The 26912-nt window shown below is 40.5% G+C and overlaps 1 protein-coding gene across 1 annotated transcript in view; it reads right to left on the reverse strand.

Moving 5' to 3' along the window:
* Positions 1-8854: 8854 nt before the first annotated feature.
* Positions 8855-26912, reverse strand: part of PTPRR (protein tyrosine phosphatase, receptor type, R) — a gene marked incomplete at its 5' end in the record, with an annotated part of 36691 nt that continues 18633 nt past the window's right edge. The window contains 4 exons of the mRNA XM_010284984.1: positions 8855-10075; positions 16537-16650; positions 20574-20731; positions 21877-21987. Coding sequence (XP_010283286.1) covers positions 9982-10075; positions 16537-16650; positions 20574-20731; positions 21877-21987 — 477 coding nt within the window. The remainder of the gene's footprint in view (positions 10076-16536; positions 16651-20573; positions 20732-21876; positions 21988-26912) is intronic.

A 26912-nucleotide genomic window follows, 5' to 3' on the forward strand; every position in this document is an offset into this window, starting at 1 on the left:
GAGCTGAGGGGAGAGCTAGACCCTCCTGGAAGCAAAATGCTTGATCCTCAGAAATGTTCTACCACCCCAAGGAGGTACCATGAACAAGCACTTGGTCACTGCACAACCCAGCTCCTCTTCTTAAGCTCGGGGCTATCCTGGGTTTCCAGCTGAAGGATCTTTCCCAGCAAAGACTGCCAACAGTCTGTTACCTGTAACCTATGGATGGAAGTGGCTTGCGCATAGCACTATGCCATACTGGACCTTCAGATATACGTACCAGCACTTTCGATGTATCCTATATTGGACTGACTAATAGGGTTCATATCTGCCCTCACTTCAAGAAAATCAGGAGCCAGGTTTATATTCTCCTAGCATAAGGACCCTCATAGTCCTTCTGGAACAGCAGGCACTTAGAAATGAAAACTGCATATTATAAGACCCAAGCAAACAGATTTCTACATAACTTGAGTTCCAAATTTTTAAACCAGAAAAAACTCACCTCCCGTCCGGACATCAGTAAAGTACACAGAAATCTCAACAGTGGGATTTTTCAGAAGCGTTTAGCATTGTTCTAGCAGTCTCTTTGGAAATCAGTCATAAAACTGTTCATGGGAACAGAACTGCAGCCCTGACACTGACGTTGTTCACTAGTGGCTGAATGATATACAGTGTGTGAACATACCATTGTAATCATCAGTAGCACACCCAGGAGAAATTATGACATTCTGACTAAGCGCATATTTCATCCATGGGGTGTGCTGCAGCCTGCATCCATCTGCACAGCAGCAGGCCCCTTACAAGAACAGGAAATCCATACGTTTTGCATGTATGGTGAGCAAGAGCGCTGATTAGTTGTCAAGTACTGAGAACCCTACAGTGGTGCCTTCAAACTCAGATGGGCCAGCCTGGTGCAACTTTCTGAAGTAGCTTTTCGTTGTACCCATTTGCTTACCCTGTTAAAGCACAGTTTCAAAAACTGAACTGCTAGTGAAATTTAAATGAATCGGATAACTATTGTATAAGAAAAAATACTCTATAAGACTGCATCTAACTCGCTGACAGCAAGACTTGAAACTAGAAGGTGTTGTTTTAAGATCTCTGTATGGGCAGGACAACATGAATTATCTTTTTAGCTGCCTAACTACCTGTAAATAGACCGCAAAAATAAAGACTCTATTTAAAAAACATACTACAGATTTCTGTTGCATGTAGGAGTGTGACAGAAAAACAAAATCCACCGAATGTCCTTTCTTTCCCATTCAGTGTAGACCTTTTAAAAACTGTAAAATCTATGCTACTTGAAAAATGTGTACCTTCTTTATCTGAAATAAGCTATAGAGGTTAGCGATGTTTGTATCTCATGTCAGAGAGGTCAAAAGTCTCCAAACTCCAGTCTAATCCTGAGCTGCTCTTTCACATCCTTGTTTTTGAAATGCTGAAGTAGCCACTTAAAGGCTCTTTCAGCACCAGTGGTAGCAGAACATCCCAGATAACGATGGTGATAATGCCATAGCTCTATCATCAGCCCTATTTCTGACACTCTGGACAGCACCAGCTCCCCCTGAAGTGGATTTTTGGTCACTGAAAAGTATCTGGACTCCATTAACTCCATGAATTATATCTTTACTGAAGAGGTATCAGAAAAGTCACTACTATGTAGACACCTAGGACCTGGTTTAGTTGCCTAAACGTAGTTGCCTAGTGCAATCTGAACTGCCCTAGGGCATCTGAGACATCTGCTCAGGTCTCTCGTAGCACCTATGGGAGACCTATATCTTTCTGAAAAGGCAGTCAGAGGTCAGGTAGGGTATCCTGGAGCATCTCAAACAGCAAAAAGCGCCTATGTTGAGGCAACTGAAATAAGTTCTTCCTTCAGACACCTACATTTAGATACCTAGAAGCTGAAACCAACTCCAGCTTCTACACAGAGCGCCATACAAAATAAAGGGAGAGAATGTAATCATGAAAATTACCAGTATAGTTGTCTGGAACTGGCATCTTTGTTAGGACTCACAGCAAAAGATGAAATAGTAAAGCAGGACTTGCCAGCCTCCTGGTTGCTCTGGGAAGCTGCTCATATGTTTCTGGTTTTTTCCATATGAAAGTAGCTGAGCTGATTTTGTTCTATACCCTCTGCACTATGGCTCACTGAAACTTTGAAAATTTATGAAAACCAAAGACCTAGGTTTTGCAGGTTTTTTTGCAGATTTTTCCGTATCTGCTTACAAAATGTAAAAACACATTTATCTTTGAGCTTCTGTCAGTATGTTATTGGATTGTGTACAAGGTCCTGTAATTATGTCCAAGGATCTGACATTGATGTTCTTCTTTTTCCAGGTGGAGCTGACCAAAAATGGTCAGCTGTGTATTGCTTTGACCACAGAAAGAAGATTCAAGTAATTTTGGGTATTTCATGGGTTCATATAGAAGTTAGCGAACTCACTTACAAAATCCTATAAAATAATAATTCAGGGAGATACAAATAGGTTTGAGTGAATGTTTTTTAGGAAAAAAGTTTTGGGTCAGCTTGAAGGTGGAATGAAAATATTAATTCTCACTGTTCTAATTTATCCTGGAGAAATTTGTAAAGGTTACAGACACACACAAATCCAACCTGTTGTGAACCTATGGATGGATTGTTGCAGTCATTACAAACACTAAAGGTGTGGAAAAATTAAAGCCCAGAGATAGTAACATGATTGCAAACATGGTTAAGGGTTGCTGCCTTTTCTGTCCTTTGCCACCTTTCTTTGGTGGTCTTCTGCTTTCCCAAGAGTACCAAGAAGATGCACGTGTCTTCCCTTACCATGTTCTGCAGTTGCTACTGCTGCTTCAGTGGTTCAGAGCGTGCTCTGAGTGTGCACTGCTCTGGTCTCTTCTGCCCTCCACCTCACCCACTGAGGTGTCAGCATTGGGATGTGAACTCAATAAGCTCAGGTTCTGATATGAAGCAGGCAAACTGAAAATGGGATAAGGAGAAGAGAGAAGTGCACATGAAAGAGAAGACACAGCACCAGAAACTGGGGTGGAGATGGAGGAAGGACTGTGGAGGTGACAGTTTGAATGTCAGATGGCACGTCAGGCTTTGGCTCATATATAGTATCTGATACTTTGTCTATTTTAGACTGCAAACAAAACAAGAGATGAAAACATGCTGTATTTGTCATCTAAATTCCTTGTTCAACCTGTTTTATATCTTTGTAGATGCCACTATGGTTCTTAAGTACTTGGCACATAACAGTAAGTAATAAAACCATTCTCCTCCACAAAATCAGCTACACTTTTCAACGGGGCTTTGTCTCGATATCCACGGTTGTAGGGTTTTGCAGCTACAATTCCTTTAGGAGATGTCCCTACGGTGTATGATATGGGAGAAGAGAAATGTAATGCAGAGCATCATATTACAAAGCAGTTCATGTCACCTTCTGCATCCAGACTGCTCTACAGGCTGTGTGACAGCCTCTGTGTTTCAGTGAGTAGCTGCAGCTTGGACTTGTGTCTCCCTGTTTGAAGTCATTCTCTACTTGGTAAATCATTTTTGGTCTGCAGTGGTTTTGATATTTTCTGGTAATATTTGAGGTGCCACATAGCATTGCCTCCATTCTCTGATTAGATATTTTATTGAAACTAACCTACCCAGAACAAAAGAAGCTTGTAAGAATTGCTTACACAACTCAGAAGTGACATCAGCATTAGTGTGTCAGCATTAGCAGTCATCTGGGCGCTTTCCAGACGTACAAGAGGAGATGGGGTTTGTTCCGCAATTGTTATTTACATGCAATAATTTTTGCTCTTTTCTTTCCCGTCTTCTACCTCTTCACCTTGCCCATGTTTTCCTCCTCCCTGTTTCCATTCCTGTCCTTTCTCCTGGATCCTGGGCTTAGAGAAGCTCTGACCCCAACAGCTGGCTAGTGAAAATAAGGCCTTAGCGCTATAGAGACTATTCCTCTCTGCCCAGAATCTCCTCATGAATTTGATGAGATCTGAAGTCTCACCATCTCAAGGGAGATTGATATCTCATGGCCCTTCTTCATGTTAGCTGTTTCAGCCGGAGGCCAGATTCAACCACGGTTTGTGTGAGAAGGACTGTCTGCTGTTAGATTTAACGTGATCTCTGACTGAACAGACATGGGATACATATTTAAACTGATCCTGATTTCCACAGAGAGTCATTTAGGTCAGGATTATAGCAAAAAATGTATATCCAAGCACATCTCAGATGGCTGATTTGAAATCCAAATCCAAGCTCAGACTTTCCCCAGGCTCAGAAAAATTATGCTTGGCATTTGAGTTAGGTCTAGAATAAAAGGTGGTTGCAGTTGTTGGGTTTGGAGCTTGTACTATATCTGGGCTGATAAGATGTTTGGGATGCAATTCAGTGAGGTACTCCTTTGCCAAAATGTAACTATTTTTATGAGTACTATGAAAACAAAGGGTAAATTATATCAAAATATGGTGTTAGTCAGAAGTAGAAAAACTTACAGCCATTTCAGCTCCAAAGACTTTTCTCAGCTTTTACTATCTTAGCTAAATATAGACTGAATATGTTATTTTAGGCTGATCCACTGCTGCTTTCACTGAAAGTAGACAGATGTTCTTGGAAGACTAATTTTACGCATTCAACATTGAAAATTTTGACATGCATATGAATGTCAAGACCAGCACTGTGGGCATTAGATTTTGTTCTTGTACTACTTATTATTACTATTATTGTCATTTGAAAAAATTAATCTCTTTGCACTACTTCAACTCTTTATGAGTTCCTTATGTACCTGGAATTCTTAGTTAGGTATTGAGGATCATAGTGTACTGTTTATTTCTCAACAGAGCTTCCCAGAACTGTCAAAAAGGAGATAACTGACACAATGAGACTCTTAAAGTATATCTACAAGCCTGTCTGTGGAGGGAATTTCAGGAAAATGAAGGTAAATTCGTTAAAGGTCTGAGCACAGTAACTAGGTGAGAAGGTACTTCAATACCCCATGACAATTGTCTTACTCAGAACTCATTGGTCTTAAATTGCCTCTCCTCTGAGGATGATTAAGAAAAGGATAAAGTAAAGTAAGGTTACTTTAACTCTGTTAGGCCACGCTTCATCCAGCTGTCTAAAGAACAGAACACTGCCTGTGTACCCATCTTAACTTTTCATGGTGTATTTGACTAAGCAAGCCATATTCACCCTATACACAGGGCTTAACTGATTTTGTCTTTTCAATCTCTAAAATATATATGGGAGGGCTGGAATGGCATCTTGACCAGTTTTCCATTCCCTGATTCTGCATGCTGTGCTTTCAGAACTCCACTCAGTTGAGTAGTCCTGCTGCTGTGAGTAGAGGTCTGCAAGTGCAAATTTGCTGGGAAAAATGGTACCGTGCCTTTCAACGAGTGGGAGGTTAGAAAGGTTAGAAAGAACAAGGATTTGTTTTAAACATGCTGAAAACTTGGCTGTATGCAAAGCATAAACCATGCTTTTTTAATCCTGTAAGGAAAAGAATAAATTGTGTGTTACCCAATAAAAAGCTTAACTCTGCAGGTTGTTCTCGTTTACCAGGAAGAACTGCTCAATAGTGCGCCAGAAGAATGTCAACAGGATTGTCAGGGAGGATTTACAGGACATCAAGGAAAGTGTTATTAAACAGTATTCAAACTGTTCTATCTTCCCTTTTGCTATGGATATGGAAACATAAAACCACATAGGTGTATCAACACATCTATAAAGATGTGCACAGACCCATGCATCTCAAAGTACTATCACAAGGATTCCTGAGATTTTTGATTCAGTTCATTAATTTGGGGATTTTGAGTGTTCTCATATATATCATATCTGAGGGCAAAGTGACACTGTGTAAACAAGTGAACGTGTAAGCCGTGTATGTCTAATCATGCATTGGGTTAATCAGAGAAACAATTGTGTGTGCGTTTGATTTTCAGATGTCTTCTTGCTCTGGACAGATTGATATGGATTTGGGTATGATCTGATATTGGACAGATATGGATTTGTATGATAAAATGAATGGGGAATAGAAGGATTTTTATACATCCATATTTTTAAAAATGTGTTAGGACTTAGTATCCACAATTCTGTTTAGAAGTGAAAAAGGAAATGACACAAGAATAGTGAGCTGAGCTTACACATAAGCACTTTCATCCAAAGATTGGAAGTAGCAAAAAGGAGAGACATCCCGCAAATATAAAATGCCTTAAAACCTTCACCAGTTGTGAGAAAGACAGCACTCATCTCAGCTGTTCTTTTTATGGTTCTCTAAACTCTTTTCAACTATGAAAAATGTTTTTCTGTATGAATAAAATACCATAATTTTTAACATTTGCGATAAAGAGACATTTTTGTTACCAAAACTTCTTGGATACTTCCGTGAAAGAGTAGCTCACCTTGCTTTGAGCACAGATTTACATAAACAGGTTTTCCCGTCTCGCTGGCTTCTAGCTGCATCCATGTATGAAGGTATTTCTTACTCTGCTTGGCCATTACCTTCTGACCTTGCTTTGTGAGAAAGAGAGAGCTGTTGGCCACCTTCAGGAGCCCATCCTCCTCATGGCAAGTCCACCTGACTGCCTGGGGACAATCAACGATGATGCTCCGAGATGACAGGGCAGAGCGTGTGGAGATGCTCAGGCACTGGGCAGATTTCACGTGGAGGAGCCTGTCATCTGCCGTCCACTGCCACTGCTGGTTGAGGTTGGTCATATTGCACTTTTCCATAATGACTCCTCTCTTTTCTGAAAGACACTGCTGTTTCTGGACATGGATGATCAGAAACCCTTCTGGAAGAGGAAAATTCCAGAAAAATACAATAGATTACACATTTAACAAAAAGCCAATTCTTGATGATTTAAAGGACATCAGAAAATAAATCTCTTTTCCCACTTTCTATATGTTGAACTTTTCATAAACTTTTCATGTGTTGAACCTATTAAAAAAAACCCCAAATGTACAACTCACATGATGCAAGTGCTGGTAATGTAAAGAGTGAGAATGCAAAAAGCAAACTATTGTGGCAAAGGTCACCTTGAACTTCACTGTATATAAAAATGAAAAAAAAAATAAACTGGATATAAAAGAAATCCAAGAACTATTAGCTTTAAATGCCAATTCTAAATACCCCACTTCCCCTGCTTGACAGCATACAGACACCTACAGAAACTCTCATTCTTTTTTCCATTTTACGACACAGTCTTTTGACAATATAATTTACTGCCTGGAAATTGTTTTAGTAAAACTCATCGTGTTTCTGAAGAAAATAGATAAGAGGACATTCCCAAATCTGTGTGCCTCTCAGTGCCTGTGCCGTTACAGGAATGGAGGCTCTTTACTGATAGGAAGTACATCTATTTTACTGGATTTACTCCAACGTCTGTAGCTGTTAGTTTTGTGACCATCCTAATTCACGTTAGATTAGCTCTTTGTGCCACCACACTTAAAGATCAACACCAAACGCTCAAATAAAGAGAACTATAACACATTCCTCAAAAAACCCTAAAGCTACCAACGCAAAATCCATACTTGTTACAGAGCACGGAACCGGTTATTTCAAATGCAGCCTCCCTGCCAGATCTTGTTTAGGTTTTTCTCTTTTTATAATCTCAGTTACTCAAAAATTTCCAGCCTCATTTGTTACAAAGTGCTAAACTCAACATGTGTATTTATTTCCCTTGGTTGAGGTTTGTCATCCCCCTGTTTTTACAGACCTGGGTATTTTCTAACTAAGCATCACAGAAAGCTCCTGGCTCTGGAGGTTTAACAAAGCAGGAATAAAAAATAGGAATCTCCCCTTTGAACAGCTTGTCCCAAAGCTCAGCTCCTGGATTGTCTAGCAGGAGATCTTCTTAAAAAAAAAGAAGAGGTATCTCCAGCATAGAAGGAGACAGTTTATTTTCCTTTGGAAAGAAATCTAAACAGAACAGGCTACATTGGCCCTGCCCCCCATTCCTCTTGTATGAACCCAAGCGAAGAAGTGACTCGGGTTTTAAGTCGCCTGCTGCCCCGGAGGGCTCTGCTCGGCAGCAGAAAGAGCTATACGGCGGAGGGGAAGTGGGGAGAGACACTTACCTGAGAATGTCAAGGCAAGACAGGTAGAAACCAGGACGTGAAATAAAGAATCCATTTTCCCTCTAGCAACTCCCCATGCTTCTCTTAAAAAAACCCACCTCAGATAAGTGAAGCGAAGGCTAGGAAGGAAATGTGCCTTCACAGGGGGAAAAAGTCAGTGACGAGCACTTCCTTCTATTCAATTGTTTTGGGGAGTTTTACACCACTTTGTCCTTTCATATGATTCTTCAGAGTTTACTAGTTGCTTTATTTTGGAAAAATGCAAGCAAAAGAGAGAGAGGTTTTCAAACACCCAGGAAACTAAAAGAGATGATGTTGTATAAAGAAAAGAGATTATCCTTTTGTGTAATTTGTTGCCTGTGAAATATTACAAGTCTGCAGGTGATGTGGATGGTGCTGAGTAAGTATATACTGTATTATCCAGAGAACAAACACTTTTTTGTAACTACATGTAATCAAGCAAAATCTCGATATTGATACGTCTAACTCCACAAGTTCTAAAAGCCAAGAGGAGAGAGGGAGGAGAAGGGGCAGAGGAGGAGGCAAAGCTCTGAAGTCTCCACTGGGTCTTACACAAACTGCCCCCGAGGGATCAAGTGATGCTGGTTTTGCCTTCCCATCAGGTGATCCACGCCCTTGCTCCATGTCAGTGGGAGATTGCCCGTGTCCTCTGGATTGGCTCTCCAGTGGCCTGAAGCCATGGTGGAAGCTAACCAAATTGTACTGGACTGTCCCTGTTTATGGGGGTACAAGAGCGTGTGGTGCATTAACTACTCTAGGCAAGAATAGAGACTTCAGTAAATATTTTATATCAAGTGTAATTTATTAGCAGTATGAAGCAAAGTCAACATCACTGCATTAAAAACTCATTATACCCTGTAAACAGACCTCCCAGTGCTGTAAGTCATAATGCCAACTTTGCATTTCTCTTAAAAACAAACTCTTACTGAATGGTAAAGGAAACAGTCATAGCAGCATTTTCTTTCTTGTATAACCTGTCGTGGAACAGTTCATATCACTAAAGGCATCTGTCTCTTACTGAAAGAGATAGAGCAGATAAACAACATAAGCAAAAAATCCTGTATTAATAAAAGACAGACAAATATTTAAAATCCTTACCATGTAATATATGCTACAAAGTTTGTTTTAAAAGTAAAATGACTTACACAATTTACAAATACACTGGATTCGGGTCTGTAGCAGAAGCATATTCTAAGACAGTCAACAGTATAGGGTAAACACATATACACTGAATAACAGACATTGTGCTCTGCAACTGCTCTGTAAGACCTACAGTAAATACACATTTAATAGTTAATAGTATGAAGAACATATATTTTCATATAAAATATTAACTTGTTTTGAATATTTTCAAAACCAAGACTTTTAATTTTTTTATTATCTCATCTTCTTTTTTTTAACCCATAATTGAACACTTGCAATTTTAGCAGCAAGAATATTATGTGGCCAAGAAACAAGCTCACCACATAATCAGTAATAGCACTTTACAGTACAGTTGACAGTCCATTCACAAGACAGTTTGCAAACGTTAAAGCATTTATACACTTGATAAACATTTCTTCTGTGGAAGTTCCAATGTCCATCTGACTGCAGCAGTAGCACATACATACATTCCATATGGCAGATATCAGTATTACAGAATTAAACCCACCTTTAGATATATATGTGAAATCCATGTGTAGTTTCAGTATGGTACCTTCTTTATAAATCATTTTTGGGGAGCTCACAATACATTCATACACAGTAAGGGTCCAGCAATCTCTATCTTCTTGCCAAACCGTCCACAATCCTTTCAGAAGTTGGCCTCAAAGCTGCTCTTCCTACTGCAGTAAACTCCTTGAAGAAGCTGCTGGTAGGTAATGAAAGAAATTACCTCAGGAGACTGACATTCGGTTTTAACCTCCTTGGCTTCACTGGACAGCTTCTGCAGAAAGTCTGCTTTCATACAGACTCAGTGCATGGTGCACAAATTCGTACTGTTCGCTGGTCTGAACCATTCCGCCCCTGAAAAGGAAACACATTGGAATGAAATCTTATTTCTTAAGAATGCAACAACCTCCAGCCTCTGCCAACCCCATGATCACCAGATAATACAGGCCCTTTTCTCAATTTTTGACTTAGAGTTTGCTTGAGTAAGTGGGAGATCTGTCTGAGCAGAAGTACTTTCTTCATAACCTACACCATCCAGCACATGCCCAGCAGGAACCACCATTCCCAATTCCGTCAGGGTAAGAGCTAGAGAGGAAAACATCTGGCATCTACATTTCAAATTCAACACGCTCGTAGAGAATTTTGCTCAGTCACTTGGGCAAGGAAGTCAGGTACACGGACGCAGCGTTACTATTGACGGAGCAAGGGAGTATTCAGAATCTGGCCTTCCATTTTTGTCCTTTACTAAATATGTAACCTTTGGTGACCCTCAGATCGCCTGTGCAGAGAACAGCTCTTCCTGTCCTCTTTCTAACGCCTACAATGCATCCTGTCTGAACAGCAGCCACCTAAGAAATTTTACAGCAGTGACTCATTTCAGCACCAACAATACAGAAGAGTTTAACTTGACCATAAAAAGGACTAGTTACAGCCAGCCTGGGTTAGATGCCTACATTTAATACATTCACCTGATAACAATCCCTTTTTCAGGTCTAAGCATGAGGATCAAGTCCCACATTCAACCAAAAGATTCTATGATTCTATGATCTCCAGTGCCAACTGCAGTGTGGTAGGAAGGGGATGATGTCCTACAGGAGGTGGGTGTGGTATTTAATGAGTGGTACCATTCTACTCTGAAATTAAACTGAGCCCTTTCTGACAGTACTAAGATCTTCCAGGTTTCACTTCTCATGGAGTGAAGCTTCAAGTTTATTTAATTCCACTTGTATTACCTCATCTGCCAGCATATTCAAAGCTAGCTACTCTGCTTCTAGAACCAAGCCCCCAGTTCATCCTCAGTGTACCCTGAGGTACCAACAGGAGCAGCTGAGGGATGCTGCTGATTCAATCCCTTTGCGGGGATGAAAGAGTAAATGGCCATAGTGGGAAGGAAGACGTGTGTTGTATTTGGCTTCAGCTAGATCTTCACTGAAACAATCAAATTCGTGAGGTATTGGCAGAGCAATGTTGAAGCCAGGCATCTTACAGGAGAAGTTCTGACAACCCCCCATGTGATCCCTTCAGACACCCTAACAACAACAGGGTCTACTGATATATAAAGCTATCTGAAAAATGGTAAAACTGCCTCAACAAGTATTGCCCTTTAGTATTGGAGAATGTTATCTACAACTATAAGGTCCTTTTATTTTCCTCGGTGCTACTGGATGATTAAACGGCCGTGGCAGGAAAAACGTAATTAAAATGATACCTACTTCTTTAAGGAAGCAACCAGCTGTCTCTGCTCCTCCAGTAAGCTCAGGCAACTCTAAAACACCTTTTAGTGAGCTGCATGTCTATTATGATATGTTAGGAATTAAATCACAGGCCCTGAAATGGTCCTATCCGGTGCAAAATGCAGCAGCCTCTTAGCTTTGCCAACAAAGACATCCACAAATTCATAACTCTTGGCTGCCTGCTGCCTTCACCTGCTCTCCTCTGTGCCTGTCCCCTGCCTGGAGATCCAGCGAGAGTCTAAAAGAGACGGGAGGGCTTTGCTCTGCTCCTCTGTGCTGCTTAGCCTCCTTCCTTCCTCCTCACTGCTGCGTCCTGCCCTGCCCACGCAACCCCTTCCCAGCCAACTTCCCTCCCCATCTCCCCATCGATGTTCCCCCAAGATGTGCTCTAAGGGAGTGCATTTCCCAGGTTAGATCTGCTGTGTGGAAGGGGTGAAGGAAGGGAACATATCCAGGGAGAAGAACTTGGCAAGGGGGGCAGGTTAAAACAAATTTGGCTGCATTAGGCTGTTTCGTGGGGATGATCCTTGCTCCTTCCTCTTCAGTGCTGAAGTAACATACAAAACCCCCAAGAAGGCTTGTATAAGCCTGGTGGGGGCTGAGCCCAGCCCTACCGCATTTCCCTGGGCTAGCAAGCATAACCCAGATGTTATGATGCTTCTGCACCTTGTATGGGCAAACGAGTGCATGTCCCTGTCAGCTTAGGGGCACCTGAGTTATACAGAGGTTCAGACAACTTGGCCTTGTCAGTGCTATTATACACGGGAACCATCGAACCACAGCATCACAGAATGGTTTGGGGTGGAAGGGGCCTTTAAAGGTCATCTAGTCCAAACCCCCTGCAATGAGCAGGGACATCTTTCACTAGATCAGGCTGCTCAGACCCACATCCAACCTGACTTTGAATGTTTCCAGGGATGGCCCATCCACAACTTCTTTTGACAACCTGTTGCAGTGTCTCACCACCCTCCTGGTAAAAAATTTCTTCCTTATGTCTAATTTAAATCTACCCTCTTTTAGCTTAAAACCATTACCACTTGTCCTGTCACTAAAGGCTCTGGTAAAAAGGCTTTCTCCATCTTTCTTACAAGTCCTTTTTATATATTGAAAGGCTTCAGTAAGGTCTCCCTGGAGTCTTCTCTTCTCCAGGCTGAACAACCCCAACTCTCTCAGCTTGTCCCCACAGGAGAGGTCTTCCATCCCTCTGATCATTTTTGTGGCCCTCTTCTGGACCCAATCCAACAGGTCCATGTCCTTTCTGTGCTGAGGGCTCCAGAGCTGGATGCAGGACTCCAGGTGGGGTCTCACCAGAGCGGAGTAGAGGGGCAGAATCACCTCCCTCGACCATGTTTCTTTTGACACAGCTCAGGATATGGTTGGCCTTCTGGGCTGCAAGTGCCCATTGCTGGCTCATGTCCTATTTTTCATCTACCGCTAATCCCCAAGTCCTTCTCCCCTTTGTTCTTGTGCAAAGCTCACATTTAATAGCAAGGAATTATCTGTGACCTAAAGTTTGTGCAAAAAGCTGCATAGAAAAGTGTTTCAGGAGGAAATCTGCTCAAGGAGGGAGGTTTCCTCTCCTGCATCCCTAGTTCCCAGAAGGGATGTACCCACAGCTATGGCACCTCCGGGGTTGCAGCCTTCGTCCTCTGCCAGCTGACACTGCCAGCTCCTCTGTGAGCTGCTGGGCTCTCTGATGCTTTGGGACTCTGGGGTGGTGCTTTGAAGAAAAAGCTCCTGGGAGCCTGAGGGCTTGGGGACTGTGACCAGCTCTGCCTGGGCAGCCATGGGGGAGGGAAGGGCCATTTATCCTGCCCTCTGGCTTGCTGCTAGTACAGCTGGATGCAGTCTGCTCCAGAATGAATGTGATGCAGGGTTTGGGGTTTTTTTTTAACCTGAAGCAATTAGTCAAAACACTTAAACAATGAATTGACGCACACTGGAAACTCTTTTCATCCTGTCTGAGGAGCCAAGAGCAAAGTTATTGGACGTCATTCCAAGAATGTGCCTTTGAGGTTAAGAATGTGCAAAGTTTCTCGATATCACAGTAAGTCTTGAAGATGCCTCACATCAAACATTTCCTGTTTCTGTTGCAAAACATAAAAAATGCACTGGGAAAAGAAGTAAGCTGTGCAGACCTGTGGGTCTGTCTTTCTATGAATCCACACCGAGCATGGCTATATCTCCATCCCTGGGTCAAGATTTTTGAGTGGATGGTCCATTTCCTCATGTTAGCTCAGCACAGATGATTACTGCCAGATCAGTTCACCTGTAAACTTACACTGAACAGCCAAGAAGAAAGTGGCATCTGGACATACCTTACCTGGGAACAGTGCTCTCCTGTCTCATTCCCTGTTGGACCTCTATTTTAAACTCTGTTTCCCGACTGTCTACACAGGCAGTTAATCAAACTATTTTTCAGCATAACTTTTTGCCACCATCTGCAATTTGTCTGGATGCTTTTTTGGTTCTCACTGAGTGTGCTGGGCAATGAGAATGTCTTGGTAAATCACTACAGCATCACTGTGAGTCCCTCAAGCACAGTTTTTTTCTTTTCTCCTATTGCTCGATTCACTTTGGCCATGGACCCATGTGACAAGAAGTACACTCACAAATGGATACCATCTGGATGGTGCATCTCTAAGCATGAGCAAGCCTGTCTGGGATCCTAGTGGAGATGAGGTATCAGCAATGAAGTGATTCAGTGTACCTCTTGGGCAGGTTTCTGGCTCCTAGGTGGTCAGATAAAACCATCCTTTTCTGATGAACTCTTTTTTTTCTGTTTTGAGAGGGCAATCTGATGTACAAAGAATAAACTGGAGCTCGGCTGCTGGCCAGCATCATGAAGAAGACAGCCTCATCTCTGTTCCTGCTCTGCTCCTCGTTGTACGCCATTGCTAATGTTGGCCAACGTTGGTGACTGAAGTGCAACACAGCTACGGCCAGAGCCAGCTCTTGCCGCCATGTCTAGTGGGATGTTAAGTACATGTTGCCAGCTTCATGCCACATGTAATGACCCTGTCTCACAAGCCACCTGCCAATAACACCACGTCATGACTGGGTCATCAGGGGAAGCTGGTCTCATGGAACTTTGTCCATGTATCAATGATGCTTGTCCACTTAATGAACCTGCAATGTGTTTGGGCTGGCAGTGGCTACTGTAGTCTTTGGGGATGTTAAGCTCTGCCTTAGAAATCCTTGCTATAAACTGACTGCCAAGTGTGAGATCCATTCTGCAATATGGCAAATTGGAAAAAGGAAAGAAAAACAGTTTTTGGTTACTGATTTTTGCTCAGAGCGATGTCTTTAAAAATTAAAACGCAGATACACTTTTTGTCTCAGGTAATGCCTGAGAATATGAAGAGCTGAGGCACCTTAAGCAAGATCTCTGGAGTCTATTTATATAATCTGAAACTCAAAAAAATACAGAAACATGCAAATCACAAGACTTAACAATTTTTATAGCAAACTTTGTGTCACTGAGATTGCTGCTATGAATGTTTATATTTGGGTCAGATTTTCATTCTCTTTCCAAATTATTCTAGGCTACTAATACATATAAGAAAGTTCATTAGTCAGATACACTTGATGAAATTGTGTTGTCAGTTATAATGTTGAAAATTTGGATTATTTTTTCTATGGCTGAAATAATGACATTAAAAATTATGTAGCGGAGACCAGAGTTTGCTTCCACTTCTCAACAGTGGAGTGTAAAAGCAATAAGAAAAAGGTTATCTTATAATAGAAACACTAAAATGGGGGAGAGCACTACAAACCTTTTTCAATAAGATGAACAGATAATCAGAACGGAGTGTTGGAAATTTGGAGTTGATAATTTAAAACAGAGTAAGCATTTTTCCCTCAGCTCTTCCATCTTTTTTGTTGCTGAGATTTTTAGGTCAGGAACTCCCCTTGGAGAATTTTACACTCCAAGTGGCTCATGTTGCCCTGTAAGGATCACATTACAATCTCTAGTATGATGAAGGCGCATGGGAGGGGAAGGCAGAGGATGTGATCCATAAGCACGGTCAGCTACATGGTCCTTCTGCAATTCGTGCTTCCAGTACCTTTATGAGTTCTTCTGAACACAAAAATCCCATATTGTCCCTTTGACCTGAGCTCTTTTTCAGCGTTTGCACCCTTATGTGTTGTTTCCATTTAAAGAAATATATGTCAGAAGCAGTTAATACACTTGCAGGGAAATTATACGATCTGATACCTACAACAGGAGAGGAACGAGACTTCTCTATTCTTGGTGCAACTCTGTTTACTTTATACAAAATCCTGTTTCCCCAAGCAGAATAAGAAAGAAAAGTACAACCAAACCAGCAGCTTCCATTGTGCACAATACCCACATCCTCCTTTCCAACACAAATCTCTCTTCGGCCATGGTTTCACAAAACAAAGCACTCTGCAACAATGCTGGCTTACAGTGTTCCTGCTCCCAAGCTGTGAGTTCAGTCAGGGAATTGATCTGACTTAAGAAAATTCCCCACAAATGCCTTGCTATTCTCTTAAGCTGGGTAAAGTTGCCAACCCAATTCAAAAGGACCCCCAGCACAGCTGAGGGAATAGCAACAGCACCAGATTTGCCTCTCTCCACTGCATAAAGCAGCTACACAGTGAGTGAGCCTGGATTTCCCTGTCAATCCAGGCTCAAAGACAATCCCTTGCCTCCAGATTGGCCCGTGTCTCTTGTGTCCTAGTGGGATGCCGCAGACAGCGGAAAGCTCCAGGAGGGGAAAAGAGGAGTGCCAAGTGCCCAGCAACCGCAGGGTTGCCATCTCAGGGGAATTTCATTCAGTGGAGGCTCACCCAGTTTCACCCAGAAAACAATATTCCTTACACAGGATCTAAATATAAATGTTACTTTGAATATTCAGCTAAGGTTGTCATAACAGTCAGCAAAAGTGATGGCAGCCACTTCATGTAAAGCAACATTCAACTGTGAAAAATTTTTCAGAATCATTACTGAATCATTACTGATCATTACTGAGTCATTTCAGTAATGATTTCAGAATCATTTCAGAATTGACTGATTTTCAGAATCATTGACCGATTTATGGTTCTTCTGGAACTCACCGATCCACTCGTAGCTGACAGACAATGCTCAACGCATCTACAACTCCCTCTTCCTTCAACTGCTGACAACCAATGGCGGTGGCAATAAAACATCCAGTTCTTCCTATACCAGCACTGAAAAGAAGGCAAAATTTAATAGGGGAATGGAGTTCACAGATCAAAGGAGTTAAGTGGGAAACACTGAAGAGATATGAAAACACTAAAAATACAAACCATGGAATTGCTAGAACCCACAGTTCCTGGGTGCATAACTAGCAAGGGTAACTTCTCAGCTCACTTTCTTAGAAAAGGGTCCAGTTGTTGTGGGTAATTTGTGAGGCTTACACATTTCCAGTTTGCACACAAGTGTGTAGTAAGAAAAACAACCTCCATTAGCACCACAAAGTCTAAATATTCTCTGGTACAGTCCAAGCAAATGATGGAGATATGCACTGAGCTGGGGCAAAAGCTCACCGAAAGACAAAAGTCAGTGGGGCTTTATGTTTGAAGCCCTCAAAATGTACAGGGGTTCTGCTAACCGTACCACTAACTGTGAAGGTAAAAAGGACCTAGAACCACGCTGTCAAAGTTAACCCCCTTTCCTGTGATTCTGCAGGAGGGAGAAGGATTTGGTGCTGTAACTCTTCAGGTTTTCTTTATGCCTCCTTGGAAACAGCCATTTTGGCATTACTTTTACTCCCTGGGTCTCCATCACTTTTGAGAATCTCTGCCCCACTCTGTGTCTCGCTTAGGTAATGTGGAATTCCGTGCAGCTCATCCCTGTCATGCTGCGTGGCAGGAAAATGTGAGGAAAATAGTTAAAACATGGAGTCAGGGGGTCCAGATGCCTGGCTTTACAGTAAATACTTAACCGTTTGGTGCTTTGCTTTCTTCATCTCTGCAATGGGTGTGAATGCTACCTGCCTCATAAGAGGACTGCAAGAGCTATTTAAATTAATGCCAGGAAGAATACGCTGAGTCTCTCAGATGGAAGCTTGATATATCTGAGTGCAAAGTGTTACCAGAAGTATGTCCATTTGCTACAGCCGAAACAAATGACAATCTACTCACCACAGAATGAAAGATAGGAGTGCTTTAGAGAATCAAGAGCCCTCCCATCTGGAAGAGAAAATTTCCAAGAGGACTCAGCAATATTAAATATATAAGGATGTCTAAGCCAGCCGTGAGGGGATAATGAGATGTAAAACTGGCAGCGTAAGAAAGGATCAAGTGAGATGAAGAGCCTGAGTTGACAGCCTGTCTCCTTGGACATCAATATCTATGGGATAAATGTATCCAAAAGGGAAAGGACATAGTTTATAAAGAGGGATTTGGAGAAAGCATGTATGTTAACACATATCCCCATCTCCTCCTCGAATATTTTTGAAACCTTGAAAGTGGGGCTAACAAGTTTAAACAATTCAGATGTAAGTGAAGTTGGCTATAACGAAGAGTTCCTTTTTTCCCTTTTTTTGGGTGGATTAAGTGTTCTTGGACAAGTTCTTAATATGTATTAAACAAAGACTAGGGTTTTCTTCCTCAGCTCAGGCATGCTGGTCCTATCCTATTACACAGCTTTATTTCAGGCAGGGTAAGATAAAAATGGCATTGTTCTTCTCTGGCCTGACATTTCTTTGCTGGTATATCCAGACAATATGGAGAGCTCCTTACTCTGAAGTATTTTTAAGCACCCAAACATGGTGTGTATGTATATTCCTGTTATATATATTTCTATTTTCTCCTTTTTTCTAGGAGTTCAATGTGTAGTAGCTTATTTGTAACCACTGTGGTGTGCTAATTGGGAGCGTGGAATATTGGACTGTTATGATTTTGGGATTAAGAGATGCAGGCGGTATGCTTTTTATAGAACATATTCATGCACTAGCTGATGAGGAAAGAAAAGGAAAAATTTCCAGTAATAACTATAACAGTGTCAAGTTTCTGAGCATGAAAATTTTATCCTTTATTCTCTTTTAAGAAACTCTTACAAGTCCTCCAATATGCCAAATTACTGGTTCTTCTGGGAAGTAGAAAATAGCATTGTGGTCCAGATTCTTGGTCAACTTGGTTTCGCTGACTAAATGGGGCTAAATTAGTTTTACATTTGCAGAATATTATTCCGTGTTCTAGTTCTTCCTTATTGATTCAATTTAAAGAGAAAAATCTTTCCCCTCTATATTTGAAATCTCTCAATTAAAACTTGCATTTGATCCCAAACCACCTAGTTGCCATTAAACCCAAACTTATTTTGATGTACTAACTACATGTCCAAAGGATAGATTAAGGAGATATTTTCCGTATTTACCACATGCTTTTGATGAGTGACATGAGAGAGGAAACATATACCTTTCCAGTGAATGCCAGTATAAAGATTGGTAAGAACTTAAAACTTTCTTCCTCTGGAAATCTGTGTCCTTGGCATGTGTGTAATCAGATCTGCTGATTTTAAGGACAAAAGGGAAACTTTACTCTTTTCCCTATACTTTTGCAGAATAGGAACTACTTCGCTAGAAGAAGTAAAGTCCTTCCTATACCCCGAGTCCTGAATGGGCTCATCACTGATGTGTGCAAGACAGCACCTTATGCTGATGATAGGCTACAAGAAGACATGTACAAAAAAACTAATTACTTTTTTTTCCCACTCATGTCATATTAAGAAATTATTGAAGTATTTCTGCTTCAGATTAAGGAACGTTGTTTGAGTGTGCACTGTACTGTTCCTCTGGAAATAACGGAGGACTTTGCTGTTGTATCTGAGGTCCAAGTTAAAAAGTGTGCACAGACTCTATAAGACCTGGATGACCTCAACTGCAACTCAGATTAAACTATCTGACTAGAAAATGGAGTGTGAATGAGTTTACCCACTTTGTAGACCATAGTGTAGGGAGTGTATAGATAGCTGAATTGTCACTGAAGGCCTATTAATTTTAATAACAACTGAGATGATATCTGGGTCTTTAATCATGAATAAATTCCTGCTCATAATTACAGACCTTGTTGTCATGTCACCTCAGAAAGACACCTCATTCTGAAGACCTTAATTACTGAAGATCCTTACTGGAAAAATGGGACTCTCAATAGCCATGCACAGATTTGTGGATCGTTTAGGGAAACTACAATTCCTGATAAAAACAGCTGCATAAAATTTGGGAAAGTTCCTTATTCATCACATTCTGGTTTTGAAAAATGATAGGTGGTTCAAATCTGTCTTCCATTTCTCTAAATCTTGTAAATATGGAGTTGAAAAGAAGTGTTTCAAGACGAGAAGTTCTGTTTTTGATGTACTTCTAGGAAAAAAAAAGTACTATCCCAACTGTAAGAGATGTATCTTCACAGTTACGAGACAAAGCAAGTAAGGAAACACTGATGTTAATTTTTTTTTTCCGTTTTGCTTCACCTATTTCTTTCCACCAACATAACAAAACCAGTACTACTTCCTACTGCTTAAACTGCAACATGGAGCAATGAATCAGCACACAGCAATATCATGGAATTTAACCAGAATGATTAGAAGGACATTCTGGTTCATTACAATTTGTGTGAATAACACTGCTCTTGAGTGCTGAGTAATACTTTGCTCTTGAGTATCAGACCAACTGCCATTGTGAAAGTATTCACAAATTTTAATACAGATGTGTTTTGGTCTCCAAATTTGTACCTGATGCCTGCTGTTCAAAATTGACTTGCTTTACAACATTTTAGCCAACCAGTCACAAGGCACTGCATCTGACTTAGGTATGTAATTATGAAACAAGAATAAAAAGAACGCAAATCATGAATAAGAAACAGAAGCAAAATAACTTTTCCAGCTGGTCTTTCAAAACCAGAGTTCATTAGCAGAAATGGAGAACAGTTCAGAAACGATTTGCTAGCAACAAGGGAATTCTCTCCAAGACCTAAATCCTCAACTATGAATGGAAAAAGTCAATTAGCATGAAGAGGATCTGGGGAATTTTACTCTTCCCCAAATACGTTCTTTGTTTAGGAGGAGGACCGTTTGGTGTGATTCGCTGTGTCCTTGCTTTGGGCAGACATTTAAGAGAAGGATTGCAAATTACCTGCAGTGCACGATGACAGGTCCTCTGCCAGGTGATTCCACCCTGTCCTCCTCCACGTCCAGCATGAGCTGCAGCAGAGGCTGAGCGCTGTCGGGGGTTTTGTGGTCCGGCCAGGACGTGTACCAGTAGTGTTTCACACTCCGAGACTGACTCCCTTGCTGAAAATAACATGAAGATTTTATATGCACGCTTGTGGTGAACAATTCTTTTTATTTCTCTCAATGTTATGGTAAAAAGGCAATAAAAATGTTAAGAGAGATTTAACAATTCTTTTTTATTAGACTCAGAGGATGCAATTGCAGGGAACAGGCGTGCTTCCAGGGACACAGTTGTAAGAAGGGTTTGTGCACCTGAAAACTTGCTGGTTTTCCAGCTATGTAAGTTCTGTGCTGTCCATCTGACTACTGACTTGCTGACTGTGTAGTCCATTGGGAATTGTCAGAGATCTGTGTTAGTCCAGCAATAAGATCTGGAGAGGTTATCTTGATCTGGGCTTCTGAATCTGTACGTTATGATAAGGGTCTGATACTAAAATGACAAAAGTGTTTAAGTTAAAGGTGCAGAAGAACTGCCCTTCTAGAATAATCAAACATCCCAGTTTGTCCAGTTATCCTCTCCAACAGAGGCTGCTACCACTTACTTCAACAAGCAAAGGGGCTAAATATGGGTGAGAGTAATTTGTGTTGGACAATATGACTTCTGCCCACTTCCCACTGCCTGGGATGAAACACCAAACAAATTTTCCCGATTCACTATTTATTGCAATGCTCTGTCAGGAGCAGCAGATGATGCAATCTGATAGCATGTGAGTGTAATGTGGGGAGTAGCTTAGCAGAGGAGCATCTGCCTTATTTTGCATAGTTAATGTTTAGTCAGAACCATGAAAATATGAAGCTTTCCTTATATACTCCTTATATTTTTAGCTTCTCAAATGGGCTATAGATGCACTCGGCACACAGCATGAGCTGCGTATCTTTTTCAGAATGATACTAAGCTAGTTCTTTCATTAACTAAAATCCCTTTACATTGCCTTGGCAATGCTAAAAAGGCCTCAGAGCAAATGTAATTCAAGAGAGTGAAACTTGCACTCTTTTTCAAGCCTTTTTTATTGCCAGAGTGACACAAAGCAGCAATACGATAAGTGTTCCAGCGCTTTGGTCTCAATCATACCTTGCAGCTTTGAGCTTCATAGCTCAGTTACTCCTGTAAAAATTCATGCCCTTTAAAAAAAAACAGTTTAACTTCATTTAACATTAAAACGATAAAGCATTAGGAACAATGCTTCTTAGATGCAGATTGTTACCTTTATTGTAAGCTGACGGACAGTGTAGTTTTCACATTCTTGCACACTGTTAACAAGGACTTCAACCTTCCCATAGATTCCTCTCTTTTCTGGCCAATAGAGCACGCATTTCTGGAAACAAGCATCAGTGTCGTCAACAAACTGGATCCTGGAGCCATATTCATATGTAATTAGCTAATATTTGTCTGGAAAGTTCAGATGAATTCAACTGAGATGTTATTCATGTCAGAGGCATTCCTAAATAAGATATTGCAGGTTCCTAAATGAGATATTGCAGGGTTATTAATGAATGACTTAGGCCTGATTTTCAGGATCTGAGTTTTTCAAATATGGATCTCTATCACTGAAGACTTTGAACAGCTATTTTTATTCTTAAAAGTTCAATGAAGTTCAGTTAAAGGAATTATTTTCCACATTCAAATTTAATTTTTTTTCCCTAGAACATTCTTTAATTCATAAAATTAAATTTATAAAGTTTACTCTTTCCAAATGGGATTTCCTTCTGAGCAAGAGATTCAAAATTTGTCCTTTCCTTACAAGACTTTTTATCCTCTTTACTTTCCTGAGCCCTGACACAACAAACCATGTGAATGTGCCCTTAGATCTTACTGAATGCAATGGGACTTAATGTGCATATTGAAGTATTTTGCAATATCTGAGTTGTCTACTATAAAACTTACTGGAAATGAATGTTAAAAAAATTCATCAGTCTTGCTAGAGCTACAGAAAATTATATACAGAATTCTGAATTAATCAGTAGTGTTATACTATTTCAGCTATGTATCTGACAAGCATTTACTGAAAAGGAGATGAAGAAATAGTATTTACAATATGAATCATTTTATTTTCCCCCTGCAATAGTTTGCTTATCTTCAAGTCAACTGCAACTTCATATTCATTTCCATTAAAGTATCTCTGTAGTCTACCTGAAAGCAAACATCCCTGTTGTGTAAATACTTCTCTTAAAAAAGATGCTTATTACCTTAGGAGTGTAAGGTGTTTGAAAGCCACATTTTCTGAAATAATGCTGACCAATCTGACTTGTTCATTAAATCAAAAACAACCCCAACAATTAAAGAAAAACTTGCTTTAATATCCAATGCACAGGTAAAAAAACCACCGAGAGAACAGACAGTTCTACAATAATAGGAATCCCAGAAAGACCTTGTATTTCCTCACAAACTTTTGCTGAAGACACTGGTATATATTTAGACAGTAGCTTGCATTACGCAGCAAAATGAAACAATCCCTTTAATATAATGAATTGCCATAAATCATAACTCCCAGTAAATCCTGCTAAAATGAAGTGCAAGGCTTTACCGCCAGGTGTGATCTTTAACCTGCTACTCTATTTGATAACCCGGTAGCTGATTGAACCGAATCATCTCTGCTGTATAAATACTTTTCCAAAAATAGATTCTCATTACCTTAATAGTGTAAGGTGTGTGAAAGCCACATTTTCTGAAATAATGCTGGCCAATCTGACTGGTTTCATTCAAATCCTGTCTTTTGCAGAATTACTCGAACATCCTAAATTTGTTGTCTCCCCGAAGACATCAAGAATGGCAATAAAATACGCAGAAATTTGTATGAAAAAAAGTGTTCGCAAGTTCTACAGTCCCCCCCCATGTGACACATATAGCTACTATCATCTGCCAGATCTGCAATTCATGCCCCTCCCTGGGAGTGTAGTTTTCAGTGCTAATATGGGAAAAAGAAAAGTCTAAATACACAATTGTACCCTGACAATCAACAATAGTTGAGTCAACCCCTGAGACTTCTTGATAAATGCGAGCATGCGACGCTCACTACAAAGCCTTCAGGCACTCCAGAAGAGTGTTTTTCTTGACTCTTTCCCAGAACTGGAATTGGCAACTTGCGCTGGGTGGACAATGAAATGGGGCTGTTCATTAAAATAACTTTCATTTAACAGTCCGTCTACATTTAGTGAGATACAATGGCTTATTTTTAACACAGTCTCCGTGCATCTTTTTAAAATACCGTTTGTTACTTCTTTAACAAATAGCTTTGAAAAAAGAGCTGGGATCCGTTGGTTCAGGCACTTCTAAGATGACAGATATTTGGGGGAATTAGCATGTTTTTGAAATCGTCACAAATCAGACATACAAAAAATAATATAGAAAATCCCAGAAGCATCAGCAAAAAAGAGTAAAAGCCTCAAGCCATTGCCTGAACCTGAGAGAAAATTCCACTGGTCTCAAGTAGGCATATTTTAAACCTGTTCAAAGGCCAAACACAGTGGTTAAGAAGGGTGTTCTCTAGCCTCATGTCTGTAATTAGCAAAAGCTTATTGCCTAGAGTCTATAACGGAGAAAAGGAAGAATTCACTTGTTGTTGTAGCCCTCCACCCCCACCCTTTGTGCTGGTCCTGATTCTGCTCCTTGCTGTTCTTTCAGGCTGCGTAGTTTCCCTTTCAGCATGTTCATCTATTACAGCTTTTTCTAAATAGGTCACATATTTTGTGAGCTTGGGATTGAACATAGAATCCTCTATGTAGTTAGCAAACATATAACAGCTATGAGCAGGATTTTTTAAAACACACTTAAGCTCAAAAAAAAAAAAAAAAAAAAAAAAAAAAGAGAAATCCTACCCAACTTGCACAGCAGCCAAAAACCTGGAATCTTCTTACTTTTATGTGGAAAATCTCATCTTCCTGCCATCTTTCAAATTGTCACCTCTGATTCATTTCCATTGGTTAGCTTTTTGCTAATAAATGATTATTTAGTTCTGATCTGGTGCCTGACCCTTTTTTTTTAAAAAACAAAAAAACAAACAAACATACCCTGCCCTGAACAGGAAGTTTATACAAGAAACAGTATCTCGCATGACCTTTAACTGATTTCGGCCTTTGTCCTTCCCCCCGCGAGAGGGCTGCAGGCTGAGGCTCCCTCCATCCCCTGTCCTGCCTCCTTGCACGGCCCATCCCATGCCCGCTGGGTGCCAGGCTCCATGGGACCTCTCCTCAGGTGGGTCTCCGTAACTGAGTAGGATCTGGCCCTGCCTCGGACTGGGGCTGGCACCTGCTATTTGCTGTGGTCGGTCCGTGCTCAGGAGCACAGGATTTTTAACTAGCCAGAGGTGCTGCTATTGCAGCCTGGTCCCCCAGTGCTGCTGAATGGAGCGCGCATCTCTCAGCTGACGTGTTACTTACCTGCTTTACTTTCCCTGGATTTGGACCCTGAACAAAATTAGTTTATCGATTCTGAAATATTTGTGAAGTTGCTTTACTTCAGCTCCACTTCTTGTTTATTTTTCCATACAGCTATGCCACCAAATTTACACATTAAACGTCCCAATAACCAGGCCAACACACAGCAGTAATGAATAATTGCAACAAAGCTTCAGTTCCAGAATCCCTTTTTACGCCTGCCCTCTATTTACTGTCACTACTAACTCAAGCATGAGAGGTATACTTTAAGAGGGCTTACAGGATTTACCTTCATATATTTAAATCCTCAAAGTTAGGACCAAATCTTCTTAAATTTTTCAAAAACCTAAGACGTATCTATGGTGCCAATACTCAACTTAACTAAAAAGTAATCTTCAAAAGAGGCTTATGTGAATTCTGCCAAAGGTAGGATTTCCTAATTCCAGAATCTACTTTGCTATGCGTAGATAAGCGTGCCTATAGACCAACTGAGGGAAAAACTGTTACATGAAAAATAATATGAGCTTTAAACAGTGAGTTAACAAGATTGTCCTAGATAATTACCGACAACAAGATTTACATTATCTGAGTTGAATAAACATGCATTGTTTAATGCAACTGTCAGTACTAGTGCTTTCTTCTTACAGAATGCTGCACAGTATTCTTTCTTTATGCTTCCCAAAATATGTTTCCTGGTTAACAGGTAATGTTGCTAGTAAGTTCTGAAGGCAAACTAAATGTGTATTATCTATGGAGTACATAGCATAACTACAAAAAACAACTGATGCAACAGGAGTCTATAAGCTTCTCTATAAAATTATGTAGAAGTCCATAAAATTCTTACACTCCACATATTTGTCTAATTTCCATTGCTTAGCTATCTTGACTAAAGTCAGTAATATATTAAAGTCTATGTGTGCCTTGTGGATAAAGCTTTGTAATATTGTGTCCTAAAATATTACTACAGAATTAGAGATGGTCACCTTCAGTGGGTGATTTATCTCATTCTCTTATAGTGGGATGGAGGTGACTACTGCTCTTCAATGACCAGAGAGGCTACCTAGATCACTAGATGCAATGTGTCTTAACTCATATTAACCCTGAAATTACAGCCTAGAATTCCAAATTGCTCGTTATTTATTCAGGCAGAAGCTCCTTTGCTGTGGACTCTCCTTGCACGGGTAGATTTCCAATCTGTTCAGACATTGTGTAGTTTTGAGGACAGGTTTTACAGATTCTGCTTGACATAATCACAGCGCTTATAGTTTCTTCAGCATTATTGTTGCTTACAAATCAATCTCCTTTTTTTAATCAGACTTCAAAATGAAAAAGAAAGAAAATCCAATAATTTAATTCTCTGCATTTTCTTCATACAGCTGAAATGAGTATTTTACTCAGCACTCTACTTCCATATTATATCTTCATCTGTCTTACAAAAATTGTTACCACGGCGAGTCTTAAACATTTTTTCATATCATGGAAGGAAGTAACTCTATAGAAACCTTTTTTTATCATAATTTCACACAATTCCCATTGTTATTGAAAATTCATCACATCAGGATATTGCACTAGGACACTGATGTCCCAAATAATTTTACTTATGCTAAGTAAATTAATTTATTGTTGAGATTAAGGTTTTTTATGTGTCTCTCATTTAAGAGCTCCCTCATTGTACATTACTGTATAGTACATTATAGCTCAAATGGAGGCTGACTGATGTTATACCAGCTGAGGAATGGGGCTTATACCTGAGAGGCGGGTATGAGGGTTTATTTGTGCAGGGGTGGATGTGGCTATGAAGGTATTTGTATGTGTGTATACTGCAGAGGTACCTTCCTCTGCAATGAAGGTGATGGAAATGATGGAA

This window comes from Phaethon lepturus, unplaced genomic scaffold (assembly GCF_000687285.1).
Source record: "Phaethon lepturus isolate BGI_N335 unplaced genomic scaffold, ASM68728v1 scaffold17904, whole genome shotgun sequence".
Taxonomy (NCBI): Eukaryota; Metazoa; Chordata; class Aves; order Phaethontiformes; family Phaethontidae; genus Phaethon; species Phaethon lepturus.